The sequence below is a fragment of the Sturnus vulgaris genome, chromosome 2 (genome assembly GCF_052056855.1).
Source record: "Sturnus vulgaris isolate bStuVul1 chromosome 2, bStuVul1.hap1, whole genome shotgun sequence".
NCBI lineage: Eukaryota > Metazoa > Chordata > Aves > Passeriformes > Sturnidae > Sturnus > Sturnus vulgaris.
In genome coordinates this window covers 32,812,255-32,826,642 of record NC_142244.1, presented here as the reverse complement: position 1 = coordinate 32,826,642, position 14,388 = coordinate 32,812,255, and the positions used below count along the sequence as shown (strand labels likewise).

Here is a 14,388-nt window from a genome sequence, read left to right as displayed (position 1 = left end):
GGGTGGGTTTTCATGTCTAGCTTGTCTGACATGTTTGCTTCTTGTGGATTGTATTATGTGCATAGGGAGCATTTATCACCAACCTTGTACCTAGAAAACTTCTATGAATTTGAGCTTGGTTATTGTTCTCTCTTTGCTTTAGCAGTCCCGTTCCTCTGTCATTCTCTATAGGTCCTGCTTTTTTCAATTCTTCCTTGATGGACCACTTGACCTTAATGAAATTAAACAAACTATAACTTTCCAGTTTCAATTGAAAGGATTCTACAACAGAGTTCACTATATAACTGGATGAATACTTGCTCAAAATCAGGGCAGAGCAATCTGGAGCAGGATGACTTCCTTGTGGTGATACATTTTAGCTTTAGGAGCTTTTCAGCACAATGCTGAAAGGTAACTAGCTCTGACACTAAGTTATTTCTGAAGACTTCCCTGTTCATGTGTCAGGCATGCTACACTGCAGATGTGGGTTATTTTAACAAAGATTATTTGGTTGTAGGAAATAAATATTTCTTGTAGAAAAAGCATGCAATCTATTTTTTATTTTGTAGTATTTGTAAGACATAAGTGCTCTCTCTCATAGCAGTGTTTTGGATAAATCCAAGGTGACCTTGGTATTAAGTAAGCTTACTATATTTTCAGCTGATGATATGTTTTGAAGTGTACTGCAGAAAATTTGTAGCTGTAGACACATGCTAAGAAAAATATTTCACTAAAACCTAACCACTAAAGAGATATGAGGGCAGGCAAAACAGCTCTCTAGGTTTTTAACTATCACAGTAAGGAGAATGGGGTTGTTGCACATCATGACTTGTGAAATCTGTGGCTCAACATTGCTTTGTACTTCTAGAGTTTGGTGATTTGCTGTAGACCTGAGTGGAAATGATGAAAATGCCTTTTGGAATAGTAACAGTAACCTGCCTTTTGCAGACCTGTCCAAAATTTACCTCATGATTAATGGACAGAAACTTCATAAATCACAGATCCTTGTTTAGTATTTGGAGCTATATTTGTTTGGATCAGGTCATGATATGACCTATTTTGCACAGGGAAGTGTGTTTGTAGCTAACAGAATGGATATCAAAGGTCTTAATAGAATTGATTTTGTAAGCCATTCATTTTCTAAAGGAGATGGATGAATGAATGGAACTACCTATGTTACTGGAAACTGGCCTTGAGGTAGTTAATAAGTGCTGATTCAGTAATGTGGGACAAATTGCAGTTTTAATCTTTCATGTTATTACCAGCATTTGCAAAGTATCAGGACACTGTAGGAATTACAATGAACTCTATCAGCTTTAGAAGCTGCCATAAGGATTAAGAATTTTTGCAGATGCTCTTATTTAATTTTCTGCTGTATTGAAGACACTCGCTGTGTAGCAAGTTTTTATGATGTGTATAAAAGGTGGGGCAACTTATAAGAAGGTGAGGCTCTCATGATGCATGTAATTTCGTTTTGTGGTATGGAAGTATTTAGAAGGCATGGTGATGTTTGCTGAATTGTACTGTTTGCTCACTGCAAACAACTTTATCAAAGAGTATATAGTGCCTTTTTGTTCCACCATTTTTAATCTGGTTTTGTATTTCTGGTCTTTCACTTGCAATGGGCTATCTATTCCTTGCATAGTTTTTCTTCTTTCCTAAGGAAGTCTAATGGACTGTGCAGAGGCAGGCACTAGCAGCACTTATTATCTTGATTAGCTTGGCCTGTTCCTGAAGTTGTGGCCTTCTGAGAAATGGTTGGGGAAAAAAATCTAGTACGTTAGTGTCATTGCTAAGTGGGAACTGCTGACCTGGTTTGTTACCTCATACACTGGTGTCAGCCAGGAGTAAGCTGTATTGAAGTAATGGAAGTTCAGGTATATAAAAGCAGTATGAAAGGAGAGTTTTATCCAGACTATTACACCAGTGTAGTTTGATTGTGGCTTTCCATCTGATCCACTTGTGGGTGCCTATACCCACAACAGAGCAAAGATTCATCTGGTTCATATACTGTTTTTAACTGGTGTTGGAAACGTCATGGGAGGGATTAAGAAACAGGACAATTATGGAGTAATCTTTTCCTTTGTGTATCTTCCCAGCCACTGAATGTTGGTCACACTTTCTGAGCCAGAAATTTTCCTTATAAGAGAAAGAGATTACAGCTGTTCAGGCAGCTGTAACAGGCAAAAGCCCCTTGTTATATGTGACCAGAATTCCCCATGACAGTATTTTCTAGCCTTGTTAATTATCCAGGGCTGCTGGCATAGGTGCTCTGACAGGCTTTGGTGCCTCTTGGGGTGTGGAGTGTGGCTTGCCCCAGCAGAGAGGTCTTGGTGTTTATAAGGCACCCTTGACAGCTGTACATTAAAATTCAAGCAAGACCCATTCTGAGGGAGGAGTTTCCTAAGGTGGCATGATACTGGGTTTAGACATCCCTTGGCTTCTCTCAGAGTGCTTTTTCTTCTCCTGCTTGTAACGCTGCTTAGCAAGATTCTGACACGTTCTTTGGCCATGTAGCCAAAGTTATTTAAGTTCTGGAAAGTATTTGAACAACTGGGACGATTGGAATGATAAAAGAGAGGAGGGAGAGGAAAATTACCTATGTTTGCAGATTTTTGTCATGGTTTCAGAGAGGGCAGGTAATTTGCTCACCAAAATCTTAGTTTGGTTTGAAGTCAATGGCCTATTTGCAGTAAATCCAACTGCCTGGCCCATGGCTATCAGAGAAATCACTTTGTTGTGGGAAGCTATGCGAGTTCTGTGAAGTTCTTAGAAGATGCTGTGTTCCAAGAGTGCCAAGTTTGAACTCATGCATAGAGTAAAACAGACTGAGTTGCTCTATGTCATCAGAGCCTTTTCACCTTAAGAAACTGCATAGACAAGCCTAAGGTCTTGTTTCCTCATATTCTACCTTCACATCCATGCAATGCTGATGTCTTTGCTCTGAAGACAACATAAGTTCCATATTTAAACAATTTTCACTGGCTTCTCTGGAGTTACTCCACGTTGTGCCAGTCATACTGGATCAGAATCAGGCTATATTCTCTTATATTAGTCAAATGCCTTACAAAATTCTTTGTCCTGTTAAAAATTTTCAGACAAATTTGTGTTTACTTTAGGTAGACCTACTTAGATAAGAACTACAATTTCAAAACAAATATATGAATTCAAGTTGTAGTGACTTTAAATTACTCTTGCCTTTACCTGTATTTCTTGTGTTTTCTTGTTAATTTTCTTGTCTCTATTTCTTGTCAAACTGGATGATTTTGCTTTGAGATTCCATTTCAGAGATAGTTTTGTCTTTTCCTTCCCTCAGACTCCCCCTTCCTTGTTCATCATCCAATTTGCAATGTCTTTACTGCTGCCCATCAAGAGTAAGCATTTTCAAAAAGCTTTTGCTTCTTCTAAGCTTTAGTGCCTAATTAAAGAGATGGTTGCTAAGAGATTGTGGAAAGCATCATTAAGAGAGTCTGATTTGCTTTTTTCCTTACTTTTTTCCATGCACAGGTTTCAGATCAGAATTTATGGGTAAATGGGATAGCAGCATTCCAAGATATTCGTGAGTTGAGATTTTAACCATGGACAGAATAAAAGGAGACTGCACCAGTCCTATGCAACCAGGAGATGCAGAGAGGAGCAGGACTGGAGAACAAGACCCAGAACTAACTGTGCTGGGAAAAGCACAAGAGTTCTTTCAGATTTGTGATCTGGAAGGCAAAGGCTTCGTCACTCGTCAAGACATGCAGGTAAAACAAAATCAGTTATGTGAAATGCACAATGAGAGAAACTCCTGAAACCCTTAATGAGTTCAGACTGACTAATTTAGAGTTAGAAATGTTAACACCCTCCTCATAACTTTAAAGAGATATGTGGGATTTAAAATAATATCTTTTAAGTGTTACATAATGCTTGCTTTTTTTTTCTCACAGACAAAGCAACAAAAAAGTGGAAAATCAAAGTAAATTAAGTTTTAAAAAATGCCTCAGGAATTCACTTCTATTCTTGCTGAAAACATGGAAACACCATTAAATTCATTACTTTGCGGTTTGCCACAGTGTCAGGACTGCATTCAGTCTGCCAATTTGATCCTTTTTTTCAGCAAAATTGTGTAAATAAAGTCTTTCACTGTGGCTTCGCTGTCAGACAATGGTGGACTGTCAGCTGGATCACATATACATGCAGGAAGTGTAGAGGAACAGTATTTTTAGCATTATTCAGTGTTGGCAGCAATCTCAGGAAATTGTGCTTAATTTGTTTGAGGGCCCAAAATCAGATTTGCTGGATATGCTGAGAAAAAGCAACTATATATAATAAAAGCTTTTGAAAATGTGATTGTGGCACATTGCAGAAGTGATAAGATGATTTGAACCAGTATGTGGCAGAAAACAGGAATATACTCATGCTTGACATGCAAAGCATAATTTGTGTTAATCCATTTCTACTTCAGTACTTATGGATGAAACAAAATTGGGGAGCAGGAGCAAAACAAATTCATCTTGATCTACTACTAGAGAAAGCATCTAATAGAAAATTTAGAAACTTTCCCTGTCCTCAGAAACAAAGTTGTCTTCTGTATGAAAACAGAGTTGAAACAACTTTAACTACCTATTTTGGAAAAGCAAAACCTCATATTGAGTGAATTGCTCAGTTTGCCAGCTCTCAAGAGCTTTCTTTGCAGCTGTGTTGCTGAGTTTTCTGATGACCTCTGTTAATTATGCAAAGTTGAGAAAAGAGAAAAATGTGGATGCTTGCCCTGCTGTAGACTTTGTCAATCTACATTATGTTACTGAAGTAACTGAATGCAAAAAACCAAATATATTGCCAGTGGTAGTTTTTGGTAAATCCAAAGCCATAGAGGGTTTAATGGATTACAATTTTACAGTCTTTCCAAAAACTGAACGGCATATATTTTTACCTAATGGAAAACACGTATATTTGTATGTATGTATGTATACATATATAAAAAGTTTTAATACCTATTTTTGCAAGGAACTTAAAATTATTTGTTTCTGTTTGTTTCTAAGTTTATGCGTAGAGTGCTGCTAAATTTATACTTCAGGTTCTAAAACAGATGTTATAAAAGATGCAGTACAAACAGGATTGCAAAGAACAAATAAAGTTCTATTTCATTCTTCTATTTCATCATGAATGTTTGTTTACTATATCTGAAAATGTTGTCTATGGATATAAGTCTATGTAAATTCTTTAATACAGAAATAAAGGCGCTCAGGACATTTGAGGTGGTGTTTCTTTATATTTGATTTCATTTCCTGCATTTTTCATGATGTTTGCTCCCTATAAGAAGAACATAAATCAAGAAAATAAACCAGTTTTTTTTCTTAGAAAGTACTAAGTGTTGATCACTTTTGCATTGTGCTGTTTGATAGGTCTGTACTGCTAATCATTCCTCAAGTTTTGCTTCAAATATAGGATGCTAATGCTAAGCTTTTTAATCTTTAGTCATGGGATACAAGGCATGATTTCAACAGAAAGTGCTATGTATCTGAAATTCAATTAATCTTGATGGAACAAATCTTGCAGTGTTTTCTCTTGTGTCTATAACAGTAACTACACTAAAGATTTACTCCTCCTTCATTATATGATGTTGTTTTTTGTGAGAGGATATTAATAGCTGATTTTAAAGAAATTTTTCATTCTGCTTCCAAATACCAAATGTACCCAACTTTTAAACCAGCAAGAAGTTTTCTGAAATGGCAAGAAAGAAAATTCTACCTTAGACTTGAAACCACAGTTTCATCTGTTGGTCCTTGAGGTTATAATGAATAATGAGAATGAGTTCTGTAAAATGTTTTGTTCTAGTGTGCATGGGAAGACTGGGTTCAGATCTTGCTCTTAGCTATTTGACCTCTGGCCTTTTATTTTGCTGAGTAAATGCTTGGAATTTTGAGAGAATTAAGCACAGATGTCATGAAACCACCGAGCATGTTTGGTGGCAGTGCAGATAGCTTTTTTTTAAGCTCCAGTGATTTCTCTAAATATATCTTATTTTGTTTTCTTTTCTTTTAAAAATTTTAGGAGCCTCATGTTGGAAGGGCCTGTGTATTTTTATAGTAAGCTTGATATGAGCAAATAAACAAAAACAAAACTATGAGACCAATAACATTTTGCTTTCCTAGCCACAAACCACCTTGATTTTTTAATTAAGAAAAAACCCCAAGAGGTTGGGAAAACACTGACTTAGTCTTAGTAAGTATGTCCCAGGTCATAAAAGTCTGTAATTATCCAGAGGGAATTTAGTGGAGCAAAATGTTGGTATATTCCTTAGAATCTCCTATTTTTATACGTTTTTTGTTTTTCCAAGAAAACACCAGTAATTGTAATATTTTCCATTCTAAATTTAGTGTAATTCTCGTCAGAATTTGGATGCTGCATTAGGGCACTACCACTGTGGTTGGAGAAGCCCATATTTGTCAGTCAGGTTTGCAGCAGGACCTGCAGGCCATTGCACTGTAATAGCAGCTGGGTCTGTGTTTTTGGCATGGTCGAATTGGTGCTCCTTCAGCAGGTCCCAAAGATCTGGTGGTAAGAGAACAGTTTCTGTTTTTCTGAACACAAAAAGAGTAGTTTGAAGCACCTTCTCCCTCATCAGTGTAAGACTTTTACAGGAGAAGCTGATTTCATAAAGTTTCCCTTTAGATCTTAGAGACTGAAATCCAAACTTTGGAAAGATGGGTGAGTTTAAGTAAGAAACTGAAGACAGGTATATTCTGATGAAATAAGTAATTTAAACTGAGTATACATCCAGTTTTCATAGGTTCCTTCTTTTGGAAGCATGCAGCAATATACAACTAATCCTGCTCAGAAATCCCTTTGTGACTATTCCAGATAATTCTGTGCTTTAGGAGCTCTGTTGCTTTCACTTCTCAGGACCACCTTGGAATTCCTTTTGCCACTCTTCCATTTAACTCATACAGTTCATAAAACATACCCTAAACCCTTTGTGGCAACCAGGGAACTCCTGGTTAATGCACTCAGCCAATGCTTACCTTGGCTACTCAATATGGCTTAGCATATTGAATAGTGGTTTCTGCTATTTTGGATTTCAGGAGAAACATTTTTTGGTCCTAAATCCTTCCCCCACAGTGGAACAGATCATCACTTTAAATCTAATTTTTTTAATCACTTTTTATCAACCTACTAGCTTGCAGATTTAATGTGTTGTATATGAAACAGGAGTTCGGGGGGGATTAAAATGCTAATTAATAAAACAGATGACTGAACCAGTGTGCATTTATATTGCTTCTCAAGCTGAGGAAAGGTTTTAATTTTCCTAGTGCTGTCTCCCAGTGGAAATGCTGGTTGTTGGGGTTGTTTGCCACTCCAGTTTCCTCCAGTTTCTGGGAATCTGTCTACATTGTTAAAAGAATTAGAGTAAAACCATTAAGATTAGTTTTACAGAATTCTTTTCTTTTATGCCTGTCTTTAGATTATCAGGCAAAAATATGTGATATTTGTGGAGCTGGTTTTATGAAGCTGTATCTTTTTTGATGTGGGCTTGCTGCATTTCAGAAGTAAAGAGTTGTAAACTCCATTTAACTCATTGTGGGAGCAAGAGGTTTGGTCCTTAGACCATGCAGCTTTCTTGGCTTTGTTTATTTACTTATTTATGTACACTTTTTGAATCAGCTTGAATTAGGGCAGTACATCCTCTACAATGTAGTTGTCTAGAGAGTCTCTTGCTTGACTTCATGATGTGGAAGGAACTAGCTGTACAGTTCTGCTGCCAAGTTTGTCCAGGAGCCTGATAAGCAAGGCATTTCACCAGGATGCAGAGGCTCCACCTCAAGTTCTTCCTCTTCTCTGTGTGATTGGAATTTGTGGCACCAGGCAGCTGTTCTCCTTGCGTTGTCATAATGGATTCATAAATTCAAATAAAGAAGTAATTAAAGCAAATGTCCGTCAGTTGATCTGGTTTTGCTCTGTAATTGGATTTTCACTCGGGGAAGCAAAGGACCTATCCTGCTGTACTATGGATGTTTTGTAGAACCCAGTCTTCCTCTCATCCTGTAGTAACAAATAAAGTTGCTGCATGTTTTGTCATTACAGAGACTGCATCCTGAGTTACCTCTTAGCCTGGAAGAACTTGAAAAAGTTTTCGTTACATTGGATGCTGATGGCAACGGCTCACTTACCCCAAAGGAGTTCATCACAGGATTCAGTGAGTTTTGGAAAGCATGTCTCCTCTTTTAGGCTTTATTCATGTTCTATACTCTCCACATCAAGAATTTTGTCTTAACAGTACACTTAGTAATGCACACAGGGAGCCAGACTATTCCCTAAATATAGCAGATATATGTAGAAGAGGAAGAAGTGGTCAAATTATGTGAATAAATAGACAAAGGGCTCCAGGGTCTTTCTCTCCTGTGTAAAATGGCAAGCCATGACACAATATGACAAATGAGGTAATCATCTGAATCACACCTGTTTTAAGCTGTTGAGCTAATCTGTGTACAATTTATTGAAGGTTTCCCTTGGGTGAGAGGCAGGGGGAGAAGTCTTGTGTTTTATTTTTTATCAGGTAATAAGACATGAAAGATAATTTTAATTATCTCTAATCTTAATGTAAGACAATGCTAGGAGTGTGTTCGCTCCACTGTCCTTAGAGCTGTGAGAATGCTTTCTACAATGAATTAATTCTTCAAGTGATATTAATTTATTTCAAAACAAAACTGGATGAGGCAATTATTTCTACTGTAAGATGTGATCTGATAAGTTTTTTGTAACTGCCTGTTTTGCAACAGCACTCTTACTGTCATGTTCTCTGTGTTTGTCACAGGGTGGTTTTCTCCCCAGCTGTGACATTCCAGATGAGATGACGAAGTTAAACTGTGCTTGGTTGTTTACACAGAATCAATTTTGTACTTAATTTTAGCTCTGCTGGCTAAGGTTTAAGCATTTTCTCTAGAAAACTGAAAGGAAACTGAATCTCATCTATGCATGAATCGTAACAGTAAATCTCAATTTAGTTACTATATACAGATCCAACAAACAGGACCTTAATTTTTGTTTGAAAATCATCAGTAGTTTGGAACTCTAATTCTCACTTATCCTACTTCTCCCACTGTAGAGGTAGATCAAGTGTCTTCATAGACAAATCTGAAAATTGACATTATCAAAAAATGAAATAATATATGCTTTGCTTTTCATAAGTTAAATTAAGATTTCTTTTATAAGCGGTCCCTGCATAACCAAAGCTATTAAGGGAGGTTGTAAGTGCTGCCATCTCAAGCAGCTCCAGATCCTGGGGGTTCCTCCTGCTCAGGTGCTGGAGTCCAGTCCAGAGGCCCAGGTGGATGTGTGTCACTGGTTTCCTGTTTGCAGGTTCAGCTGGTAGTAAAGTTAAACCTGTGCCCCAAAGACACCCACATAAGTACACAAGGCACATGGACAACACCACATAAAAGATAAGGATAGACAGTGTAAAGCATTTTATGCATTTTAACCTGCTACACAGCACTGACAGCTATTTTCCAGGTAGTCCTACATTTGGCTAGGTGATGATGTTGGCATCCTGGTAGAAGCAGAAGCTGTAGTACATAAAAGCTGCTTGAGAAGGCAGACTGGTGTCTGGATAAAGCTCATGCTACACCAGTTACTGTGGGAGAGTCCTGTTTCTGTTTCCACGTGGTGGCAAATCTGAAATTTACTGTAACCTCTCTTTGCAACATACTCCGTTCTGTTGCCAACATGCTCCGTTGGGTGCTATGAGAAAAAAATGTGAGATGGACTTAATAAAAACATAAAGCCACACCAATATTTCTGTTTCCTTGGATCCATAATAATTTATGTACTGGAACTTAGAATATAACAAAAAATCCTCTGCATAAAATCACAGTATTCCCCCCCCCAAAAAAAATTTTGACCTGTGGCTGTTCAAATAAAATAGATGACACATTTAGAATTTGATGGAATGTATATGATCTGTGGCAGCTGAGCACAAATGTATTGATTACTCATGTGGCAATTTCACTTCTGCATCCTCACCATATAACTTAATAAAATGTAGCTTTCTGTATGCAATTTATATAGGAATTGAATGTGTGTCTTTGGTCATGCACTAAAAAGAATGTTAAATTTTATTTAATATACATTTTATTTACTGATCTTTTGATTCCTAATCTATTTAAACCTACCAAGAAAGAAAACTACAGCATTTATGAAGAGTTGTTACAGCAATTTATGTCCTTTTATGTTTTTGCATGAAGATAGGGATTTTTTATTATGTTTGTGAATTAGAGGTGGATGATTTACTGAAGGTTAGACATTAAACTGGGGACAAAGCCAGCCATAGAACTCAGGGATCCTCTTGACATGCCCCATCCTTTTGTTGTTTATTTACCATAAATTTTGAGCTTTAGTATGTTTAGTATGACATTTCTTCTTATAGTAATTTCTGAAAATGCTAATGTGTGTAATTTCTAATTCTTAGGCCAATTTCTTTTGGAGCAGATTGCTTTGAAAAATGACATGGTGCAACCATCAGAAGGTGAAACAGCCTGCCCAGGTAGATATGAAGAGACCATGAGTGGTGATGAGGATGAAGAATTGCAGTTCTCGAATCTGATGGATCGGCTTGGAGCTACAAAGGTTTTGGATGAGTGAGTTCTCACAGCAATAGTAATCAGTTGTATGACCTTTTATGATTCACCTCTGGGTTTGATTTTAATGGAATCCAAGATGAATGACGAGAACAAAAGCTGCTCAAAACCACAGAGATTCTTAAAACAACTGATTTTCTTACTGTCAGGATAAAATGCCATTTGACCAAATTTTTCAAGAGCAAAACTGTTGTGCTTCAGGCACTTGAAATGTCTTTTTCTTCCATTTGAAAGCTGTACCACTTGATGTGCCATGGGATCTGAACATAGATAATTACAAGCATGTAATCCACAGATGTCACTGATTTTCAATCAATGCATGATGACTGCTATTTTTGGCAAGGGCTGTGTTTAAAGTGCACCATAAGCAGGGATGTTTTCTCCACTTTTTCTGCTTTTTCTCCTCTTCATGCATAATTGCATGTTGTGATTGCTCTGGTAATGCTACTTCCTTCAAGGCCAGAATGGCTCACTCTGAAACACGGAGCATAAAACCTGCTTAAAGAGCTTTTTGTGTGCTGGCCTCACATTCATTGGTCAATCACAATGAATACTGTAGAACAAAAAAAAACATTGGGCAAAAATGCTTTTTTTCACCAGAAAATCTGGGCAAGTGGTACAAATATTTAAGAAATACATTGGTGATTATTACTATGGAATAAAAGTGCCCATCAGTCCTTCTCTTCTCCTGACTGCCTGTTCCAGGAAACCGTTCATTGTCAGTCATCCTGAAAGGCTTTCATTATGAAGAGCTATTTATCACCCATTTTTTCCATCCTTATCCTCATTTTGTTCTTTAAGTACAGCAGTCTTTGCTGGCTAGGTTCAGGCTTGCCATGCTCATGGAAGAGGGTGAGTCAGGAAGAAACAAAGCGGTTCGGGAGAATATTGGCTAAGTATTAGAAACCCATTATCATTCACAATAGAGCTGTCAGTGTCTGCTGAACAGATTTGGAAACACAACATTATCTTGGTATATCTTTAAATCAATATTTCAAGACATTTTGTTCTGCTTTTTGTAGTAGACTCACTATGGAATAAAAACGTATCAAAATGAAAGAATGTGGTGCAAATGCAATTTGTTAACATATCTATGTGACTTAGGAGTCTGAATTTCTTATGAGGAAGGGATTTTGATTACCTTTTCCACTGCCCCCTTCCCTCTAGATTTGTGGGAACTTCTTTACTTCTAATAGAAGTGATGTCAGAGCATACTGTATCTCATCTGTCTCCTTTCTTACCCATTCCTATTTAGGTGGAGTGTCTGCCAAGGCACCCACTAAACAAGCAGTTCCTGTGCTATTCTGCAGTCAGGAGTGGCCAGATGTTACAATGCATGTTTCGAATAAATTCAGTCTCCATCATTTCCCACCCCTCATTCTTTTCAAATCTGGCACTGTTTAAGTTGTTTTTAATAAGTTTCATGTTCTGACTAGTGGTGCCCTGAAGCCTCCATCTACTAAGGGTGTTCAGGACATTTACTGCAGCCTGGAAATGTTCTCTCTTAATGAATCCTTTATGATCTTTTCTTTCAGTGAGACTGATGTGAAGCAACTTTGGTTGCAGCTAAGAAAAGAAGAACCTCATTTACTTTCCAATTTTGAAGAGTTCCTAGTCAGAATTTTTTCCCAGCTCCAAGAAGCAGATAATGAGAAGAACGAGTTGGAATGTGCTCTAAAAAAGTTAGTACTTCTCTTTGTTAGACTGCTTGTGTATTTTTAAAACTATTTTACCTGCTGTTTGAACTTCTGAAATAAACAAGGTATTTCAGTAGAGGACTGAGGGCAAGATTTCATATAATGTAAAATTTCCCATAATGTAAAATTTTATCTGGCATTAAGACTACTGGTAAAACTATTCATATGGCAGAACTGAATTAAATTAACTTTTCAGGTTAAGATTTTATTGACTGAAATTCTTTTTCAGATATCTGTTATTGCATTGAAGTTTTAAGACAATATTGAGTGATTCCAATATAGTTAATCAGTTTGATTCCAGAGGAAAGTTGTATTTAACAGTACATCTGGTAAATTATCTGTGTGCTTTGCAAGCATTGCATGCAGAAAAGCTATAAACCTGGATTAACTGGCCAGAGACATAAGAGGTTTAAGATGTTAGAGCAGCACAAAGCACTGATACTAGTGAAAATGTAAGCTAACAAACGTATATAAAGCAAACCTATGAAACATAGTAAATAACATATATGTTTTATATATAAAACCTATAAAATGTAAATATAAACAAATATATAAAATACCCATATAAAAATATGTATAAGAACTAAAAATTATAGATCATTCTTATGTCGTTATCTAGAGGGAGAAAAGTTATGATGCTAAATCTCTTTAACAACATGCAAAATTATTGGCACTGTGTTTTTATTTTAAAGTGTCACTTCTGAATTTCAGATTCTTACAGACTGAGCAATAAAGGCAAATATATTGTTGAAAATTTACTTCATTTGTTTAGCACTCTTCTGACTATTCTGAGAATGTGACAAGGTTTATGAGGAAAGAAAAAACCTAAAAATGTATGATCATTAAAGACAATTGGTTTATATTGGTAGTAGCATTTTCAGCTAAGTCTCTGCATGGTTTTAGCTTTCAGACAGCTGAAAACAGTATGCAGAGAGTTTTGCTGTCTGCTTTTACTGGAGGTTGTTAACTACCACGTGTGGTGAAAGGTTTGTTCTGTTGATTTTTTTGGGGGTTTTTGTGAGTGTTTTTTTGGGAACTGAAAGAATAAATGTGTCTGTTTAATAGCTCTGATCAATGCAGAGCTGTACATAGAGTACATTAGCATTTTCTTTTCTGGATGATGTGAAATCTCTACCTTGAAAGTGCATTGGATTTTTATGCCTTTGTAGTAAAAACATGTTTTAGCAAATTTCTTCTTTTTATTGCTCCTGATAACACCACTGATTTCAGCACTTTGATTGTTGTTTTGTTTGTAGTCAATTGCTGGAAGGAATCAGAGTAGTCAGGTTGTTATTGGTAGTTACAGTGGGGACGAATAATCTGTTTCTTTTAAACTATGTACAAATAACAGTGAAGCTCAATACAGAACCATATAGGGGAGAAGATTAATTTTTTTTTAATACCCACATATTTACTAGCCCTAAGATGCATGTATCTGCAGAGACTGGCCAGGATTTCCTTTTGCTCTCTCGCAGAAGAGAAGGGATGCTGCGTTTTGAGGTCTTATAATGTCTACCGGGTTTTTCTTGGTCTTTGCAAATTGAATATGAATTTGATCTTTCATTTTTCCTTCCTGAGTCTTTCCTTCCTGACTCACCTCCGTGAGTCATTAGGCAATAAGGCAGTCTACTCTCAGCCTTTTGTCTCCTTTCCTGGGTGTAGGCTGTGCTTTTGTCTTCAAATGTTCCTTTTTCTTCTATCCTGGATGCCCTGAGAAGCTTCATGTGTATGTGCTGGGATCTTTATGCCATAAAAATCTATGCTCTTCACCCATTATGTTCTTCTTTACCTTTTTTTTTGTTGTTGTCTTTTCTTCTGGAGCTTTCACACGTGCATATTTTCATTCTTGAACCTCAGTCCCATGGTCTAAGATATCCAGGAGTTTCATGCTGTTCTGGTTCAATAGATCCAGTAGGTTGCTGCTGTTCCTATTCGTAGGTCCAGGCAGCAGTGAGGCTGAATGTGTTCTCAATCCACAAATATGCAAATATACCACACATGGGGGAACTGAACAGGTTAATACTGATGTAACTAGAGACAGAGAAAAAAAAAAAGGGGGATTTTAAATCTAAACCAAATGTGATTTTGTGGGT

At 36.9% G+C, this 14,388-nt stretch overlaps 1 protein-coding gene and 1 long non-coding RNA gene across 8 annotated transcripts in view; one reads left to right on the top strand and one right to left on the bottom strand.

Moving 5' to 3' along the window:
• CRACR2A (calcium release activated channel regulator 2A) overlaps window positions 1-14,388 on the top strand; it is a 55,200-nt gene that overhangs the window by 5,614 nt on the left and 35,198 nt on the right. For 4 of the 6 annotated variants that reach the window (XR_015801265.1, XR_015801266.1, XR_015801264.1 and 1 more), the window contains exons 1-4: window positions 1,169-3,725; window positions 8,047-8,158; window positions 10,430-10,598; window positions 12,134-12,280. Coding sequence is in view for 1 of the 6 variants with exons in the window: in XM_014891540.2 (XP_014747026.1) it covers window positions 3,558-3,725; window positions 8,047-8,158; window positions 10,430-10,598; window positions 12,134-12,280 (596 nt within the window). In the remaining 5 variants the exon portion in view is untranslated. Of the gene's footprint in view, window positions 1-1,168; window positions 3,726-8,046; window positions 8,159-10,429; window positions 10,599-12,133; window positions 12,281-14,388 lie in introns of those variants that run through there. The other 2 variants (XR_015801267.1, XR_015801268.1) reach the window with 1 other exon arrangement.
• Window positions 6,101-14,388, bottom strand: part of LOC148224711 (uncharacterized) — a 39,443-nt gene continuing 31,155 nt past the window's right edge. For both annotated transcript variants that reach the window (XR_015801272.1, XR_015801271.1), the window contains one exon: window positions 6,101-14,326. This is a non-coding gene — a long non-coding RNA (uncharacterized LOC148224711). The remainder of the gene's footprint in view (window positions 14,327-14,388) is intronic.